Source organism: Hemitrygon akajei, unplaced genomic scaffold (assembly GCF_048418815.1).
Source record: "Hemitrygon akajei unplaced genomic scaffold, sHemAka1.3 Scf000060, whole genome shotgun sequence".
Lineage (NCBI taxonomy): Eukaryota > Metazoa > Chordata > Chondrichthyes > Myliobatiformes > Dasyatidae > Hemitrygon > Hemitrygon akajei.
Window position 1 is genome coordinate 5321813 of NW_027331946.1, and position 21241 is coordinate 5343053.

At 42.4% G+C, this 21241-nt stretch overlaps 2 protein-coding genes across 2 annotated transcripts in view; one reads left to right on the top strand and one right to left on the bottom strand.

The window, feature by feature from the left end:
- The window catches only part of LOC140721733 (NACHT, LRR and PYD domains-containing protein 3-like), a 943069-nt gene that overhangs the window by 772691 nt on the left and 149137 nt on the right, over positions 1–21241 (bottom strand). The gene's annotated exons all lie outside the window — the stretch shown is intronic.
- On the top strand, positions 12061–20385 carry LOC140721699 (uncharacterized). The gene is made up of 2 exons (XM_073036486.1): positions 12061–12104; positions 18502–20385. Exon 2 carries the CDS (start codon positions 18886–18888, stop codon positions 19585–19587), a length of 702 nt encoding a protein of 233 aa, XP_072892587.1. The 5' UTR covers positions 12061–12104; positions 18502–18885; the 3' UTR covers positions 19588–20385.

Genomic DNA, 21241 nt, shown 5'->3' on the forward strand with positions numbered 1-21241 from the left:
AGTCCCAAATGCCGGTGTTCAGTATGTTGAAGCACCTATAAACCCACAGTGTTTTGAACATTCTGTTAAGGCTCAGATAAGGACTGAGAGGTCTGACCGAGTTAAGAAGCGATTCGATCATTTTATGTCAGATGGATTTGTATTAGTAAAGGAGGGGTCAACCCCGGTACCAGTGAAAATTCTTCGAGTTACTGGGGCTTCTCAGTCACTTATATTAGACAGTGTTCTAAAGTTTGGTGATGCATTGGGCTTCTCAGTCACTTATATTAGACAGTGTTCTAAAGTTTGGTGATGCATTGGGGGCAGCATGGTTTCTGTGCCGTTGTACAAGGTAACTTTACAGTCAGGGTTGGTTTCGGGACCTGTTAAAATCGGATTGTGCTCCAGTTTACCGGCGGGAGATGTTACTTTGCTGTTAGGGGATGACCTGGCAGATGGTAACGTTGTTCCTGCAGTGCAGTTGACAACTAAGCCAACCACTGACGACCCACAGATGGATTTTAACATTTATCCTTCCTGCCCAGTAACTCGAAGTATGGCTAAAAAGTCTGCTGACGCAGACGGTTCTGTGCAGCTTGATTCTGATACCCATGATAGCCATTGAGAGTTAGGGGGCAAAAGTTCTAGGTGAGATTAAGAGTTCGGCACGGACTAGGAGGGCCGGAATGGCCTGTTTCCGTGCTGTGATTGTTATATGATTGTTATATGTTATAGCCAAAATCGGGATTCAGGTTATGATGACTTGTCAGGGACTTTACTGCCTTCATTGTTTCAACAGGATTCCGGTAGTAAGTCTGATGAGAAAGATTTATCCCTGTCAAGGAAGGAGGTTATAGCAGAACAGAACCCAGACCCTGAGATTGAAGTTTTAAAAATCAGCTCTCTCAGATGATGAGATCAAGAAAATGCCAGTTGGGTATTACCTCAAGGATGGAGTGTTAATGAGGAAGTGGAAGCCACCTGCTATAGAAGTGAGTGAGGCATGGACAATTGTTCACCAAGTTGTAGTTCCTACAGTTTATAGGACTGAAATTTTAACCATGGCCCACAGTATGGCTTTAGGTCGACATTTTGGAGTGAATAAAACTGTAAACAGGATTATGAAATAATTTTACTGGCCGAATTTGAGGAAAGATGTTGTGACCCACTGCAGAACCTGTCACACTTATCAAGTTGTGGGTAAACCTAATCAGGTCACCCCAGTGGCCCCACTCTGGCCTATACCTGCATTCGGTGAACCCTTTTCTAAAGTTATAGTGGATTGTGCTGGCCCATTGCCAAAGACTAAAGCTGGCCATCAGTATTTGCTAACTATTATGTGTACTGCATCCAGATTCCCAGAGGCAATACCTTTCAGCAATATTAAAGCTAAAACTGTGGCGAAGGCTCTTACCAAGCTTTATACTTTATTTGGTTTGCCTAAAGAAATCCAGTCTGAACAAGTAAGTAACTTTACATCTGGATTATTCCAGGAGGTAGTTTATGAACTGGGAGCTAAACAAGTTATATTGTCTGCATACCATCCGGAATCACAGGGTGCTGTAGAAAATTTTCATTCTACCCAGAAAACAATGATTAGGACATATTGTGTTGAAAATGGAAAAGACTGGGATGAAGGAATACATTTGTTTTTGTTCGCAGTCAGAGAGTTGGTCCAGGAATCACTGGACTTTAGTCCATTTGAACTGGTATTTGGTCATAGAGTGAGCGGACCTTTGACCTTGTTAAAGGAACAGTGGATTGATGGAGATGTACATATTAACTTGTTAGGCTATGTTTTGAAGTTCAAAAATATATTACACCAATCCTGTAGAGAAATCTTAAAGATTTCTCAAGACAAAATGAAGTGTTGGTTTGATAAGCAGGCTCGCGAAAGAAAATACCAGGTGGGAGATGAGGTGCTAGCCTTATCTCCAATGTTGACAAATCCACTTCAGGTGAAATTCAATAGACCGCATGAAATAATCTCTCAAATTAATAATCTGAATTATGTTATTAAAACACCCGACCAACGTAAACTAACACAGGTGGTACACATAAATATAATAAAGCCTTATTTTGACAAGCAGGCACCATCTGTGTGTGTTGTTGTCAAAACATATGAATCTGGCAACCCTGAGAATGAAGCATTTGACTCGTCTGAGACTTTTCACAAGCCAAACGTGGTCCCAGTTAGGCTAATGAACTCGGTTGTTCCAGAAAACATTGATAACAAGTTGTCTCATCTGCAGCCAAAGCAACAACAACAGCTGAAGGAATTAGTTCTGAAATTTAAAGATTTATTTCCTGATGTTCCCAAGCAAACCACGGTCGCAATACATGATGTAGATATTGGTCAAGCCAAACCGATTAAACAAAACCTATATCGCATGAACGTAGAAAAGTGTAAATTGGCTGAGGAAGAAATTGAATATATGCTGGAAAATGGTATTATTAGTCCTTCAGCATCAGATTGGTGTCACCATGCGTTATTGTGCCTAAACCTGACGGTAGTGTTAGATTTTGCACTGATTATAGGAAGGAAAATGCAGTAACAAAAACAACGATAAGGTTGGAATAGCTAATTTCTTACAAAGATAGATCTGTTGAAAGGGTATTGGTGTGTTCCATTGACGGACAGAGGTAGAGAAATTTCTGCATTTGTGACACCATCTGGTTTGTGTGAATACAATATCTTAATACAAAAATGCTCCAGGAACATTCCAGAGAACGTTTGATTCTGTAATTCGAGGGTTAGAACACACAGATGCCTATATTGATGACTTAGTCACAGGGAATGACACTTGGGAAGAGCATATCTCTGCAGTAGAAAAGCTGTTTGACAGGTTTTCCCGGGCCAGCCTTACAGTTAACTTGGCTGAGAGTGAATTTGGCCATGACACTGTGACCTGTCTTGGCTATGTTGTTGGGCAAAGCAATTTGGCTCCTGTTCGGGCAAACGTCCAGGCAATTTCTCAAGTTCCTATTCTGACTGCTAAGAAGGCTCTTAGAAGGTTTCTGGGAATGGATGGATATTATCGTAAGTTCTGTAAGAACTTTGCTGCTAACGCTCTTTCTCTGACCAATCTCCTGACGAAGGGTGAAAAGTTTGTTTTGACCGAGCCTTGTCAGGAGGCATTTGATCGATTGTTATCAGTATTTCAGATTAGGCCAATCAATGTAGTGCTGTCAGCAAATTTAATTAGCAGATTGGAGCTGTGGGTGGCAACACAAGTCATATGTGCACAGAGAGTAAAGGAGGGGGCAAAAGAGACAACCCTTGGGTTATGTGTGCTGAGGGTCAGAGAGACAGAGGAGATGGAGCCCACTCTTACTACCTGCTGGCGATCTGACAGGAAGTCCAGGATCCAGCTACACAAGGCAGGGTGAAGGCGAGGTCTTTGAGCTCCTTGTCGATACTTCACGCCTTCGTATGGCTACTGCTCTGCCCATGACTGCAAGGAACTGCAGAGAACTTTGGAGAACAGAGAACATCAGAGAAACAAGCCTCCCCTCCATGGACACTTCCTACACTTCCCCTCCCTCGGAAAAGCAGGCCATGTACTCAAAGATCCTCACAACCCGGACATTTTTGCAGCAAACCAGCTCCCACATTGACGGAGAGATACAAAAGCCTTAAAGTGCGTAACACCAGGCTGAAGGACGGCTTCCTGTCTGCAGTTATAAGCCAAATGAATGATAAAATGGACTCGGCCTCACAATGTAACTCGACGTGACCCTGCACCATATGTCTATCTGCACTGCACTTTCTCTGCAGCCATAATGCTTTGTTACAGTGAGTGTTTTGTCGTATATCAGCTCAATGTACTGTTGTAATGTATCGATCTGTGTGGATGGTACGTCAGACAAGATTTTCACTGTGTCTCAGTACGTAATAAGAATAAACAAATACCCCGTTTTAATTGTGTGGAAATGTTAGACACACTGAGCTTCTGCTCTGAAACCGCAGAAGGAAACAGAACTGTTGTCATTTCTGAGGAATGCAAAAAAATAGAAAAGGCTTCAATCTCTCATTACGATCTGCAGTAACTGGGATCAGGTGACCGGTGGTGGGTCTCCCATATCAATATCAGAATCAGGTTTAATAGCACTGACATATGTCATGAAATTCGTTGTCTCTGCGGCAGCAGTAGAACCTAATTCATAACCATAGATTTTAACAATTGTGATTTAATATAATAATATAAATATTACATAGTTAAATTATATAAATAGTACGAAATGAAAAAAACGATGTAATAAACTATTTTAATTGTGTGGAACTATTTGACTGACTGGGTTGTTGCTTTGGAAGTAGTGGAGTGAAGCTTAACTAAACTGTACACATTTATGAGAAGCGCAGAGAAATAGAAAAGGCTAAATTCTCACATAAATGGGTCAGGCACCCAGAAACATTGGCAGCACATCAGCAGATAAAAACAGTGAATGGAACATGCTGAAAATATTGCAGAAAAAAACATATTGTCCACCACAACGAGAGGACGTGACAGATCCGGATCTCACTGCCTTGTCTGAACGGGGAAAGATGAAGCTACACGTACACGTAGAGCAGTGACCCGCAGATGCTGCAGATCTGCGGAAAAACGTGAACAGGAAACGGGATCACGTGACAGGATTGGTGACTAACTACTTTGCGGAAAAAAGCAAACTTGTCTCTCAGATCTCCTCTCACCTTAAATGTATCAGGCATTTCAACCCCCAGGACAAATATATCGTCTGTCCACTCTATCTATTCCTCCCGTAATCTAATAAACGTCCATCCAGTCTCACCCCAGCCTGCCCCGCTCTGGAGAAAACAACACAAGTTTGTCTAGCCTCTCGTTATAACTTATGCCTTCTAATCCAGGCAGTGTCCTGGTAAACCTCTTCTGCGCCCTCTCCAAAGCCCCGACATCCTTCCGAGAATGGGGGGCGACCAGAACTGTATGAAACACTCCAGATGTGGTCTAACTAGTTTTATAAAACTGTGTTACGAACTGTGACGTTTTAGAAACGAACCAGCAGCAATAGAGTTCACACTGGAGTCTGGTTTTGATGTTAAAACCACTCTCTTTATTAGTATCTACTTATAATATAGAAACTTAAACGAAATAAAGTTAACAGTGTTAAGTGTATATATGTGTAAATATAACTCCCAGACTATCGAGCTTGAGGGAACAAAGCTCAGAATCTTGAGATGGTAAAGTAGGAAAGTTCAGTAATCCACGGAATAAATGATCGTCGGGAGATATTTGTGATCCAGGGTGAAACGTAGAGAAAAGGCCGTTACTTCAAAATAACCGTCGACCAAGTTCTTATCCGTTGAATCGTCCACATACGAGTTATCAGCGAAAGTGACCTGTCACAGGAATACCGTCTTCCAGCGGTTACCACACAACCTTCCCAGGCAAGGGTTAATACAAGATATTCCGAAACCCACTCCTATGGATTATACGAAGTGACAGCCACACACGTTCGTTGTGGTTCTGTGTGCCGATTATCAACCCACTCTCGTGGACATAGGAGAGTTCCAAGCCTCAGATGCGACTAACTGAAGCGATCAGCTTTTCCAGTCGCGCTCTCTCTCTCTCTCTCTCTCTCTCTCTCTCTCTCTCTCTCTCTCTCTCTCTCTCTCTCTCTCTCTCTCATGGTTCAGTCCACAGTCAGCGCTGTCAGCCTGTGACTGACGTCATAGTCCCGCCTCCTCACGCCGGCGCTCTTAAGGAAACAGTCACAGTACGACCGCAGGCTCGTAACAGCTGCAACACAACTTCCCAACTTTTGAACTCAATGCTTCAACTAATAAAGACAACCATGCCATTTGCCTTCTTAACCTCCCGGTCAATCTGTGCAGTCTCTTTCAGGGTGCGATGAACTTGGAGTCTGAGATCCCTCTGATCATCAACACTGTTCAGGGTTTTGCATTTAACAGTGTACTGTCTCATACATTCGACCTACCGAGCTGCCAAGATGATCATCACTAATCAAATCTCACTGAGATTTCTCAGATCCTGTTGAATTTATTGCCAAGTGCACAAGTACGGGAAGGTACAGGTACAGAGAAACACTGACTTGTGGCAGCATCACAGGCAAGTACATTCAGATAACACACGGAACATAAATTATACGATTCTCTGTCAGTAACAATCTATAAATATGTTTTTGTTAATAACGATATATAAAATACATTGTGTCATGATCAATATTAAAATGTGCATTTTGTGTCAATAACAGACTTGGAAATGTTGAATTTGGTCCCTGTCTCCATTCCTCCTGAAATCCACAACCAGCTCCTGTGTTTTTGTCACAATGAGGGAGAGGTTGTTTTCTTGACACCACTGTGTCGGGGTGATGACTTCTTCTCTGTAGGCTGCCTCGTTATTATTTGAGATCAGGCCAGTCAGTGTAGTGTCGTCAGCAAATTTAATTAGCAGATTGGAGTTGTGGGTGGCAACGGAAGTCATGGGTGCACAGAGAGTAAAGGAGGGGGCAAGGAGACAACCCTGTGGGGTATGTGTGCTGAGGGTCAGAGAGACAGAGGTGAGGGAGCCCACTCTTACCACCTGCCGGCGATCTGTCAGGAAGTCCAGGATCCAGCTACACAAGGCAGGGTGAAGGCCGAGGTCTCTGAGCTTCTTGTCGATACTTCATGCCTTCGTACGGCTGCTGCTCTGCCCATGACTGCAAGGAACTGCAGAGAACTTTGGAGAACAGAGAACATCAGAGAAACAAGCCTCCCCTCCATGGACTCTCCCTACACTTCCCCTGCCTCGGAAAAGCAGGCCATGTACTCAAACATCCTCACAACCTGGACATTCTTGCTGCAAACCCGCTCTCCCATCGGGGAAGAGATACAAAAGCCTTAAAGCGCGAACCACCCGGCTCAAGGACGGCTTCCTGTCTGTGATTATTAGCCAAATGAATGATAAAATGTACTCGGCCTCACAATGTAACTCGACGTGACCCTGCACCATATGTCTATCTGCACTGTACATTCTCTGCAGCCATAATGCTTTGTCACAGTTATTGTTTTGTCGTTTTCATTTTTTTTCATTTTTATAATTTTTTTATAGGTACATAATCTTCTACAGCTATAAAATTATACAAAACTTCAATAGATTAATATGTATACAATTAATAAAGCTGAAAGAACTGATCGTAAAATATAATATTGGAAATATATATATAAAAGGGAAAAAAAGAACCCCTTCTAACTAGGAAAAAAAAACACTAACTACATAAGTAACACACATTTGACCATCATCTAAATATGAAAATAAGAAACATCAACCGTCATTTCATATTTATAAAAAAATAAAATTGGAAGGAAACCATATAGCGTAATTCAAATTAAATGATAATATTTGGCAAAAGAACCCCAACTTCCCTCAAAATCGAATAGAGGATCAAAAGTTCTACTTCTAATTTTTTTCCAAACTAAGACATAACATTCCTTGCGAAAACCATTCAATTAATGTAGGGGAAGAAATATCTTTCCATTTTAATAAAATAGCCCTTCTTGTCAGTAGTGTAACAAATGAAATTACAGGTCGATCTGAAGATGAAATACCCTGAATATGATGTGGAACTATTCCAAATAGAACAGTCAATCTATTAGGTTGTAAACTAATTTTCAGAGCTTTATAAATTGTACAAAATAAAGATTTTCAAAACGATTTTAATGAAGAATATGACCTGAACATATGTGACAAAGTAGCTACTTTAGTTTCACATCTATCACAGCATTGGTCTATAGTAGGAAATATTTCAGATAGTCTCTCCTTTGTTAAATAATAATCGTGAACAATTTTAAATTGAATGAAACAATGGTTGGCACATACAGAAGAAGAATTTACGTTTTTCAAAACTCGAAGCCAGTCTTCATTAACAAAGGTTAAGTTCTCTCTCACAATATTGTTTAATCTTTAGTGATACGTTCTCTTTTTGTAATAAAAACAAATTATAAATTCTGCTAATGGAATCTTTCACTAAGGGATTCAATTTCAAAATGATATCGAACAAATCAGATTCTTGTAAATATGGAAACTTAGGTAAACATTGTTGTAAAAAATGTTTCACCTGAACGTATTGCAAAAAATGTGTATGAGCGAGAGAAAATTTATTAGTTAACTCTTCAAAGGATCCTTTTATTTTTCCATAGGAGAAAAAATGGGGTCAGTTGTTGAAGGTTTAAATGAAAAGTTTCGATATAAAAACTAGACAACTTAAATTGTTCAAAATTTTTTTTAAAAAACGAAACTGAACCCAAATCCGTAGGGGTTGTTTAATAACCGGGTAAAGATTTAAATTTGGAATTTTAGAGAGCTGTAAAGGTAATGGAGCTCCTAAAATTTAAGTTAAATAAAATTGTTTCAGAACTTTTAATTCCAAATCAACCCATAATGATTTTTGGGTATTATCAACCCAATATAACCAAAAACATAATTGTCTAATATTCACAGCCCACTAATACCGTCTTAAATTAGGAAGTTCAAGTCAACCATTTTTTTAGATTTTTGTAAATGATACTTATTAATTCTTGGACTTTTATTGTTCCAAATAAAGGAAGAAATAAGAGAGTCAATTTGATCGAAAAAAAAATTAGTTAAAAAGATAGGTATATTTTGGAAAATATATAAAAATCTAGGTAAAATCATCATTTTCACAGCGTGAATACGACCTATTAAAGAAAAAATACGTGGATTCCATCTAGAAAATAGTTGTTTCATGGAGTCCATTAAAGGAACTACATTCGCTTCATAGAGATCTTTATGTTTTTTAGTAATTATAATACCTAAATATCTAAAGGTATTAACAATTTTAAAAGGAATATCATTATATATACTAACAGTGACATTTAATGGAAACAATTCACTTTAATTCAAGTTAAGTTTATATCCTGAAAGTTTACTAAAAGCTTTAAGTGTTTCCAAAAGATTAGGAATTGATTCCTCAAGATTTGAAATAAAAACCAAAAGATCATCTGCATAAAGAGAAATCTTTATGGCTTATGGTTCCATTCATAGAGATACCGAGAATATTTTTAGTTTCACGTAGTGTTATAGCTAAAGGCTCCAATACAAGATTAAATAATAAAGGGGTTAATGGACATTCCCGTCTAGTGCCACGAGAAACTGAGAAAAAAGAAGAGCTGTAGTTATTAGTAATGACAAGCTCAAGGGCAGCTTCCTGTCTGTGTCTACAAGCCAAATGAATGATAAAATGGTCTCGGCCTCACAATGTAACTCGACGTGACCCTGCACCATATGTCTATCTGTACTGCACTTTCTCTGCAGCCATAATGCTTTGTTACAGTTATTGTTCTGTCGTATTTCAGCTCAATGTACTGTTGTGATGTATTGATTTGTGTGGATGGTACGTCAGAGAAGATTTTCACTGTAGCTCAGTACGTGATGATAATAAACAAATTCCCCATTTTAATTGTGTGGAAATATTAGACAGACTGAGCTTCTGCTCTGGAACCGCAGAAGAAAACTGAACTGTTGTCATTTCTGAGGAATGCAAGTAAATAGAAAAGGCTTCAATCTCTCATTATGATCTGCGGTAACAGGGATCAGGTGACCGGTAATGTGTCTCCCATATCAATATCAGAATCAGGTTTAATAGCACCGACATATGTCATGAAATTCGTTGTCTCTGCGGCAGCAGTAGAACCTAATTGATAACCATAGATTTTAACAATTATGTTTTAATATAAGAATATAAATATTACATAGTTAAATTATATAAATAGTACAAAATTTAAAAAAACGATGTAATAATCTATTTTAATTGTGTGGAACTATTTGACTGACTGGGTTGTTGCTTTGGAAGAAGTGGAGTGAAGCTTAACTAAACTGTACACATTTATGAGAAGCTCAGAGAAATAGAAAAGGCTAAATTCTCACATAAATGGGTCAGACACCTAGAAACATTGGCAGCACTTCAGCAGATAAAAACAGTGAATGGAACATGCTGAAAATATTGCAGAAAAAAAAACATATTGTCCACTACAACGAGAGGACGTGACAGATCCGGATCTCACTGCCTTGTCTGAACGGGGAAAGATGAAGCTACACGTACACGTAGAGCAGTGACCCGCAGATGCTGCAGATCTGCCGAAAACGTGTACAGGAAACGGGACCACGTGGCCGCTTTCTTCTCCCACCCCCAGACACATGTCCAGTTACCCACTACTCCGTGGAAAGAAGCAAAATTCCCGCTCACATCTCCTCTCACCTTAAATGTATTAGACATTTCAACCCCCATGAAAAATATATTGTCTGTCCACTCTATCTATTCCTCTCGTAATGTTATAAACGTCCATCTAGTCTCACCCCAGCCGGCGCCGCTCTGGAGAAAACAACACAAGTTTGTCCAGCCTCTCGTTATAGCTCATGCCCTCTAATCCAGGCAGTATCCTGGTAAACCTCTTCTGCGCTCTGTCCAAAGCCTCGACATCCCTCCGAGAATGGGGGCGACCAGAACTGTATGAAACACTCCAGATGTGGTCTAACTAGTTTTATAAAACTGTGTTTCGAACTTAAACTTTTTAGAAACGAACCAGCAGCAATAGAGTTCACACTGGAGTCTGGTTTTGATGTTAAAACCACTCTCTTTATTAGTATCTACTTATAATATAGTAACTTAACGAAATAAAGGAAAGTTAACAGTGTTAAGTGTATATATGTGTAAATATAATTCCCAAACTATCCAGACTGAGGGAACAAAGCTTAGAGTCTTGAGATGGCAAAGTAGGAAAGTTCAGTAATCCACGGAATAAATGATGGGAGAGAGATATTTGTAATCCAGGGTGAAACGTAGAGAAAAGGCCGTTACTTCAAAATAACCGTCGACGAAGTTCTTATCCGTTGAATCCGTCCACATACGAGTTATCAGCGAAAGTGACCTGTCATGGAATACCGTCTTCCAGGGGTTATCACACAGACATACCCAGGCAAGGGTTAACACAAAATATTCCAAAATCCACTCCTATGGATTATACGAAGTGACAGCCACACACATTCGTTGTGGTTCCGTGTACCGATGGTCAACCCACTCTTGTGGGCATAGGAGAGTTCGAAGCCTCAGCTGCGACTAACTAAAGCTATCAGCTTTTCTAGTCTCTCTCTCTCTCTCTCTCTCTCTCTCTCTCTCTCTCTCTCTCTCTCTCTCTCTCTCTCTCTCTCTCTCTCTCTCTCTCTCTCTCTCTCTCTCTCTCTCTCCCTCCCTCCCTCCCTCTCCCGACTGCCTGTCTGCAGATCGCTCTCTCTCTCTCTTATGGTTCAGTCCACAGTCAGCGCTGTCAGCCTGTGACTGACGTCATAGTCCCGCCTCCTCACGACGCCGGCGCTCTTAAAGAAACAGTCACAGTACGACCGCAGGCTCGTAACAGCCGCAACACAACTTTCCGACTTTTGAACTCAATGCTTCAACTAATAAAGACAACCACGCCATTTGCCTTCTTAACCACCTGATCAATCTGTGTAGTCTCTTTCGAGTTACGAGCAGGAGGAGGAAGAGGAACCAGACCAGCAGGATGTGGCTATAAATGAAAGATGAGAAACATTTGGAAACTGGTTAATTGAAAAACAAAATGGTTAATTTCTACAAAACATTGCAGGTAATCAGCAGATCAGGCAGCAAATGTGGAGAGGAAGAAATGGGCAGCATTTAATCCGAGCCCCTTCAGCATGTCTAGACTGTGTACTCCTCTGCTTAGTTGCAGCCTGAACTGCAGAGCTCCTCCAGTATTGTGTGTGTGTGCGTCTTTGTATTTCCAGCAACTGCAGAATCTCTTTTGTTTCAGATCTGCATTTGTAAGAGGATTGTACTTTGGCATTAGATACACGAAATGCCTGTTGATATTTAGTGTATCGTTTATGGGAGCTGCTTTCTGCGTTAAGAAAGCTGCTGAGTTTTCTACACACAAAAAAAAACTAAGATATGGACATGGAACAGGTGCTTGCAGAAATTTTTAATGGCACCATGATTACCCATAAAGCCGCGCGATTAAAATTTCTCTGCCGTTTGAAGCACCGATCAAATGCGCAGGCGCAGGGTTGCTGCCGTCTCCGATAACTACGCATGCGTGCAGTATACAAAATGTCGGGAGGAGCGGAAAGGTAAGGGCTTTTTTGGCTCTAATTGAGTGACAATTGCTGTGAGAACTGTGGCCCGTAAACACGGCACAGGCAAGGTCTTTTTCCTCTCTCTCAGCCCCACGATCCGTACACCGGCCCCGGGGAGCTTCCGGCTAATCAGGGAACGGGAGCAGTTAGATCTCACAGACAGAGCTGAGCTCCAGCAATCTGAATGCAAGGATTAGGAATTCGGAAAAAAGAGAACAAAATCTTTCTATCAGCTGTTGAGAAAATCACCTTTGCTCTATCTCCAACCGCAGCAAGAGAATATCTGCAGCTGCTGTAAATCCAAGCAACACACACAAAATGACGGAGGAACTCAGCATTAGTACTCTTTCCCATAGATGCTGTCCGGCCTGCTGAGTTCCTCCAGCATTTTGTGTGTGTTGCTTGTTCTGCCTGCTCTTGCTCTGGACTTTTCTGCCCATGAGAACATGTTCTGTCCAATTCTCTCTGGGCACATAATAATATCAAACACTGGGCTTTCACATCACAAATGTGCCAGACTCCAATGAGACAGAGTACTGCCCTTCCCTTCATATTCGTTGGCATTGTCATCACCGAGTTCTTCACTGTCCGTAACTTGAGGGAGGGTTCAGGGGAAATATTTATGTACAGTACAGAAACTGGTGTGACCTGTGTATATTGTGGTAATGCAAAAGTTGTTGGATAATTTGCAAGTGGGAAGAAGAGGAGTGATATTTGGAAGTACAACTTTTTGAAGCACCATTTAGCAAGAAAATTGCATACAGTGATAGGCACCCCTGGTCAAAATTTCTGTTCCTGTGAATAGCTAAACGAGTAAAATGATGACTTGATTTCCATCCTCTTTTCATCTTCAGCTTTTTTACAGATGATGCGATGTGTGCTTCAAGAACTTGCTGGTATTGAATTGAATTAATTTTTCCCTCTACCAGTGAAACGTTCCCCGTGCCACTGGCTGCAACACAAGCCCAAAGCATGGTCGATCCATCCCCATGGTTAACAGTTAGAGAGGTGTTCTTTTCATGAAATTCTGCACCCTTTTTTTTCCTCCAAACATACTTTGCTCATTGTGGCTAAAAAGTTCTTTTTTTAGCTTCATCAGTCCACAGGACTTGTTTCCAAAATGCATAAGGCTTGTTTAGATAACACACACAAAATGCTGGTGGAACACAGCAGGCCAGGCAGCATCTATAGGGAGAAGCACTGTCGACGTTTCAGGCCGAGACCCTTCATTGTTTCGCTTGTTTAGATGTTCCTTTGCAAACTTCTGACGCTGAATTTTGTGGCAAGGGCACAGTAAAGGTTTTCTTCTGATGACTCTTCCATGAAGGTCATACTTGTACAGGTGTCCCTGCACAATAGATCAGTGCACCACCACTTCAGAGTCTGCTGAATATTACTGAAGGTCTTTTGCAGTCAAACAGGGGTTTTGATTTCCCTTTCTAGCAATCCTACGAGCAGTTCTCGCAGAAGGATTTCTTGGTCTTCTAGACCTCAACTTGACCTCCACTGTACCTGTTAACTGCCATTTCTTAACTACATTACAAACTGACGTAATGGCTACCTGAAAATGCTTTGCTATCTTCTTATAGTCTTCTCCTGCATCATGCATTTTAATTTTCAGAGTGCTAGGCAGGGGCTTAGAGGAGTCCATGGCTGCTGATTGTTGGGACAAGGTTTGTGGAGTCAGGGTATTTATAAAGTTTTGAAATTTGCAACACCTGGCTTTTTCTGATGAAGATTGTGAACAAGCCATAGCCCTAACAAGCTAATTAAGGTTTGAGACCTTGGTAAAAATTATCTGACAGCTCAAATCTCTTGGGGTTCCCAAACTTTTGCAGGGTGCTCTTTTCCTTTTTTTCCACTCTGAAATTGTAAAAACAAAAATAATACACTAATCTTGCTTAATATGTTGAAAAGAATGTTTCATCTTTAACTTTATGACTTTTGGAGATCAGTTCATCTTCCACTCAGTTAACTATTAAGAATAACAGAAATTTTGACCGGGGTGCCCAAACTTTTGCCTACCAATGTATATACGGTGTGCAAAAGCACTGGCGAGAAAATCCTTTAGTACTGCTACAGACCTGTTACACAGGTTGTTTGAGAGTGAAGATGAAGTCGGTGAAACACAGAGGAGATCAAAGTGCTTATTGACAGTGACTTGCTAGCTGTAGAAATGAATACCTCTCTATATAAAATTCAGTGTGCACATGTTGTTCTCACTGGGCAAAAATTTGCACAGCACAAGGTTTTTGTGCACACTGGTGATTACAAATTGGAGGGGACATTGGTGGGAAGGTGGGGAGACCTCCAGTGTCCCTGATGCCCTCACCTACAAGATGTGCATCCAGCTGCAGCTTGTAACCCAGCACTTTAAGGAGTTGGATCTTGAAATGGATGAATTCCGGATTAGCCGGGAGTGGGAGGGGGTGATAGAAATGACAGAAAGAGAGGTGTGTTACATCGAGGTGCAGGACACAGGAAACTGGGTGAGAGTCAGGAAGGGGAATGAGGTTAAACAGCCATCGTAGAATACTCCTGTGGCCATCCCCCACAACAACAGGTGGACCACTTTCGAAACTGTTGGGGGAGGGATTATCTGGCAGAGGTAAGTCAAAGATGTGATAGGGGATTCGATAGTTAGGGGAACAGAACTAGAAGGGGACTAATATCCTAGTGGTAAGGCTTGCAAGTGCTAGTGGGGGATTTAAAGTTGCAGGCAGGGAGGGAGCCAGAATGACAGAACAGATAATGGAGGGGGTGAATGGAATTGAATTGACTTTAATACTTATATCCTTCATATACATGAGCAGTAGAAATATTTACATTATGTCTCTGTCTAAATGTGCAATGTGCAATTTATGGTAATTTATAATAAACAGTATGTACAACAGGACAGTCAACATAACATAGAAATACAGTTGTATCAGCATGAATTAATCAGTCTGATGGCCTGGTGGAAGAAGCTGTCCCAGAGCCTGCTGGTCCTGGCTTTTATGCTGCGGTACCATTTCCCAGATGGCAGTTGGTGGTTGGGTTGATTGGGATCCCCAATGACCCTTCGGGTCCTCTTTACAGCCCTGAATAGTGGGAAGTTCACATCTACAGATGCGCTGGGCTGTCCGCACCACTCTCTGCAGAGTCGTGCAATTGAGGGAAGTACAGTCCCCATACCAGGCAGTGACACAGCCAGTCACAATGCTCTCAATTGTGACCCTGTAGAAATTTCTTAGGATGTAGGTCCCCATTTCAAACTTTTCAATGCTCTGAGGTGAAAGAGGCACTGTTGTGTTTTTTTCCACCACACAACCAGTATGTATGGACCATATATTATGATATTGTAGCCATTGCTGGAACTTGGTTCCAGCCAATAGTCTGAGGAATATAGAGGAACAAATCTTTCTCCAGTGATCACAGAACATGCTAAGAAACAAAGGTTGATATATTAAGTGATTTTAATTTTCCATATATTGATTGAGACTCCCATACCATAAAAAGACTATTGGGGTAGAGTTTGTCAAATGTGCCCTTAATCGGGACGTAGAATTCCCAATGTAGAAGTTGCATATGCAATTGCATGTGCAATAAACTATCAGGAAATGATCCGGGGCTGTTGACAGAAATTAGTGATCATAATGCCATGAGATTCAAAGTAAATATGGAAAAAGAGAGGTCTGGACTATGGGTTGAGATTCTAAATTGGAGAAAGGTCAATTTTGATGGCGTCAGAAAAGATCTGCCAAGTGTGGATTGGGACAAGCTGTTTTCTGACAAATTATGATAATTTGCTAATTTATAATTTTACTAATTTGATAATTTATGATAATTACCATAATTAGTTGGTGAGTGGGAGTTCTTCAGAAGTGAAATTTTGATGATGTAGAGTTTGTACGTGCCTGCAAAACTAAAAGTTGAAAGATAACTGGTGCAAGGAACCTTGGTTTTCAAGAGATATCGAGGCCCTGGATATTTTGTTCCTCTAAATCCCTCAGACTGTTGGGTGCTACAATATCATAATTCCACACCATGAGCTCATCCGACAATTTTTTCAGTTGTCTTCTCTTGGTTTCTAAAAGCTTCCCAATAGTTTCTGCTCTTTTGTTTGCCCCCTCTTTGACTTTTATGTTGGCTTTGGCTTCTCATTTCAGCCATGGTTGTGTCCTCCTGCCTTTACAATGCTTCCACTTCTTTGGGATGTATCGATCACTCAGCTCTCGAATTGCTCCCAGAAACTCCAGCCATTGCTGCTCCGTTGTCACTCCTACCTTTTCCCTTCCAGTCAAGTTTGCCCAGCTTCTCTGTCACAGAAACATGGAGAAGGTCAGAACAGAAACATGCCCCCTCTGTACGATCAGAATGGTAATCTATACGGGAGACAAAATAGATGGGGGAGGTTTTAAATAGTTGTTTAGCATCTGTATTTGCTCAGGAGATGGACACAGGTGAGGCAAGGCAGTATCAACTTCATGGACCCTGTATACATTACAGAGGTGGAGGTGTTTGCTGTCTTTAGGCAAATTAGCATGGATAAATCCCCAGGGCCTGACAAGTTGTTCCCTAGGACTCTGCGGAGGACAAGTGCAGAAATTATCGGGGCCCAAGCACAAATATTTAAATCATCCTTAGTGACAGGTGAGGTACTGGAGGATTGGAGGACAGCCGATGTTGTTCCACTGTTCGAGAAGGGCTCTAAGGAGAAACAAGTAAATGTTACGTTAGTGAGCTTGAGATCAGTAGTGGTAAAGTTATTAGAACATATGTGCAGGAACCGGATATATAAGTATTTGGATTGATTTGGACTGATTAAGGATAGACAGCATGGCTTTGTGCATGGTAGGTCATGTCTAACCAGTCTTATAGAGTCTCTCGAGGAAGTTATCAGGAAAGTAGATGAAGACAAGGCAGTGGACGTTGTCTACATGGACGTTAGCAAGGCACTTGACAAAGTCTCATATGGGAGGTTGGTCAAGAAGGTTCAGTCATTCAGCAGTCAAGATTAGACAGTAAATTGGATGAGACACTGTCTTTGGGAGAAGCCAGAGTGTGGTAGCAGATGGTTGCCTCTCTGACCGGAGGCCTGTGACTAGTGGTGTGCCACAGGGATCAGAGCTGGATCTGTTGTTGTTTGTCATCTATATCAGTAATCTGGATGATAAGATGGTTAGGGATCGGCAAATTTGTGGATGAAACCGAGACTGGGGATTCAGCGGACTGCGAGAAGACTATCATGGCTTGCAGTGCGAACGGGATCAGGTGGAAATATGGCTTGAGAAATGGAAAATGGAATTCAATGCAGACAAGTGCGAGGTGTTGCATGTTGGTGGGACCTACCAGGGTAGATCTTACACAGTGACTGGTAGGACATGGAGGAGTGTTGTTGAGGAATGGGATCTGGGAATACAGGTCTATATTTCACTGAAACTGGTGTCACAGTTCGATAGGGACGGAAAGAAAGATTTTGTTCCATAGTCCTTCATAAACCAAAGTACTGAATGGTATGTTATGTTGACTATGTACAAGACATTGCTGAGGCCTAATTTGGAGTGTTGAGTGCAGTTTTGGTCAGCAACCTACAGGAAAGATGTAAGGACTTTGAAAGAGTTCAGAGAAAATTCACAAGGATGTTACCAGGTCTGGAGGACTTGGGTTATAAGGAGAGATTGAACAGGCCAGGACTTTATTCCTTGGAATGTAGAAGATTGAGGGGAGATTTGATGGAGTTATATGACTATTTAGAGGTTTATAGATAGGGTAAAAGCAAGCTGGCTTTTACCACTGAGATGGGGGTGGGACTACAACCAGAGGCCATGGGTTAAGGGTGAAAGGTGAAACGTTCAGGGAAACATGAGGGGAAACTTCTGCCAGGTGAGTTTCCAAAGAGATCACCAGCTGGTAACCCAGCACGGATGCAAAGCTGATTCGAACTCAGGAGCTTTCGTCCCGAAGTCTGGCACTGATGCCACTACGCCACCAGCCAGGTCAGGAGATATTGACATGGCATTGAAACTGTGGCACTTTAAATTAACATTACATAAAGGAAAACCCTAGCTGCACATCAACAAAGGCTATTTGTGTGTGAGGGTTTAGTTACCGTGGGGCCAGACACCCTTTCAGCTCAGTGGGAAGAGGGAATAATTCAAATGGACAGAGTCAAACAGAGCCAAGTCACAGACTGGAAATGGCATAAGTGTCCCATTCTTACAGAACATCAGAGGGTTTGAGGGTCGTTCCAGATACTAGCACTGTGCCCAGTTAGAAGGTGATTTCACTCTCCAACTTGGGTTGAACTTCACTGTAACAGTGTGATGTCAGATCACACCTTGGCAACTCAAGTGATCTCATCTCAAATGTTGTCCTTCACCCACTGATGGATTTTTAAATCTTTTTACAGGTTAAAATCGACAAGGAATTTGTCTATGGGAATTCAAACACACCAGTTGTGCTGTCTCTGTCTAGATATTTAAGGAGCAAGAGATTCAACCAGCCATCCTTCCTACTCAGACTGTGGGGAGGGATTCACTCGGTCATCTGACCAACTGACAAGTCCGTCATTTTACACAGGGGAGAGGCCGTTCACCTGCTCAGACTGTGGGAATAGATTCACTCGGTAATCTCAACTGAAGGTTCACGCTGGGCAAGGCCATTCATCTATTCTGTGTGTGGGAAGGGGTTCAGTTGGTTTTCCCACCTGTGGACACACCAGTCAGTTCACACTGGGCAGAGGCTGGTCATCTGCTGAATTTGTGGGAAAGGATTCACTCAGTCATCTGTCCTAATGGCTCACCAGCGAGTTCACACTGGGCAGCGGCTGTTCACCTGCTCAGACTGTGGGAAGGGATTCACTTGCTCATCTAAACTGAAGGTACATCAGCGTGTTCACACGGGGGAGAGGCCATTCACCTGCTCAGACTGTGGGAAGGGATTCACTTGCTCATCCACACTGAAGGCACACCAGCGAGTTCACACTGGGGTGTGGCCGTTCACCTGCTCAGAATGTGGGAAGGGATTCAGTCAGTCATCTGATCTACAAAAACACCAGCGAGTTCACACTGGGGAGAGGCCGTTCATCTGCTTAGACTGTGGGAAGGGATTCAGTCATTCATCCACCCTACACAGTCACCAACGAGTTCACACTGGGGAGAGGCCATTCACCTGCTCAGAATGTGGGAAAGGATTCAGTCATTCATCCACCTTACAGAGACACCAGCGAGTTCACACTGGGGAGAAGCCATTCACCTGCTCAGAATGTGGGAAGGGATTTACTCAATCATCTGATCTACAAAACCACCAGCGAGTTCACACTGGGGAGAGGCCATTCACCTGCTCAGTCTGTGGAAAGGGATTCACACAGTCGTCCAAACTATTGGCACACCAGTCAGTTCACACTGGGGAGCGGCCGTTCACCTGCTCAGACTGTGGGAAGGGATTCACGCTGTCATCTAATCTACTGAGACACCAGCGAGTTCACACTGGGTAGAGGCTGATCACCTGCTCAGACTTTGGGAAGAGATTCTCTCGGCCACCTCCACCAAATGTGCATCATTGTCAACTCAAACTGGAGTTTCAGGAAGGTATTAAGAAAGAGCAAGAATTCACTGGCAGAGAGGACGGAACCTACTGCCTGAGGGTGGTTTCCGCCCAGAACATTTGGGCAGAACCCGCAGCGTCACAGGGACAGTCCGAGAGCGGCGTCACAACCTGCGGTAAGATGCCGAACTTTAAATAATTGTTGAGACTTTCAGGGAAAGGAGCACTGCTGTCACTGCGTTTGGGTTAATTCCGCCATCGGGATCATCGCACACAGGCACTTCTTGAAAACGGCACGAGGCTTAAGAAGAGCTCGCAAACGTTCGAGAGAGTTCACCCAGTTTGGAACCATAACGATCCAGTAGAGAAACGGAGGTGCAGCTCCGAAATCGTCTCCGAAGTCCGAGAGGCAGCCAGTTTTTCACCTAATCCTAATGCTAATGCTACTGCTACTGCCTTATGACTAACATTGACTAGACTAATAACTGACATGACTGATTATTTATGACTACTGACTAATAACTAAGAACTATGAGCTGCCACACTTGCAAAAATAAAAATAAAAAAGGAAAAAGAAGGAAAGTTGTTTGGTCATTGAATAGAATCCGGTTAACCTGGAGTCCTGAAGAAGGAAGGAAATCAAGTTCAGATAAAACAACATCAAAGCATCACTAAAAAGTTGTACTCTCACCTGTGAACAGCCTGCAGAGAGAATCAAACATGTCTGATCAAGCTATTGGGAAATCGGTTGAGCAACTCAAGCTGGAGAGAATGACAGCAAAAAGTTTGTTTTCTCATCTGGCCAACAGCATTACCAGGACCTATGAAGACATGTCTGAAGAGGAGCTCAGAGTGAGTTTCAATAAACTCACAATGGAAGCCGAGAGAGTCATGGAAGCCAATGATGATGCGGAGGCCGGACTCACTGCAGAACGGGAGGCGGAGCTGAACACAGAGAAAGTAGCTGTGTCAACTGAACAGCAAAAAGCCGAGCTGGCAAAGATGGAAAATGAGTGTGAGTTGAAACTAAAGGAAATCAGAAGGCTGATCCAGGAGACTCTTTGGACCAACTCTGGAAATGTTGAGTTGCTCACAGTACTACAAGCAGCAGAGGATGAATGTGAAGACGTTGCTGCTGTACAACCCGATGGCCACCAGGAGGCGTATGGCTTCATGCTTAACCACCTGCAAGGACTGGTAAAGACAGCGAAGGAGGTGGGAACGATGGATCCCGCCAGGGGATTGGAAGCACCTGCAGAGTCACCTAAAGGGGCTCGAACTCCACGTCCCCAAGTTGGTTTCCAAGAAGGCCCACATCATACAGGCAAGGAGAAAGGAGGATGCTGAAAGATTAACACCGACGGCGTTGGGCTTTTCCTCCAATTTTCCCACGCCAGCCATCAGACTGAAACCGACGGCCCTTCCCAAGTTTACTGGCAGCAGACGTGATTTTCACAGGTGGAGAAAGGACTGGGAAGCACTCCAGAGGCAGGGAGAGCCGACCGGTTCAAGAGAGGTGAAAAAGTTTCAACTGCTGGTCAGTCTTGATGACAAAATCAGAAGAGACCTTCGCCTCAATACTTATAAAACTGCAGATGACATCT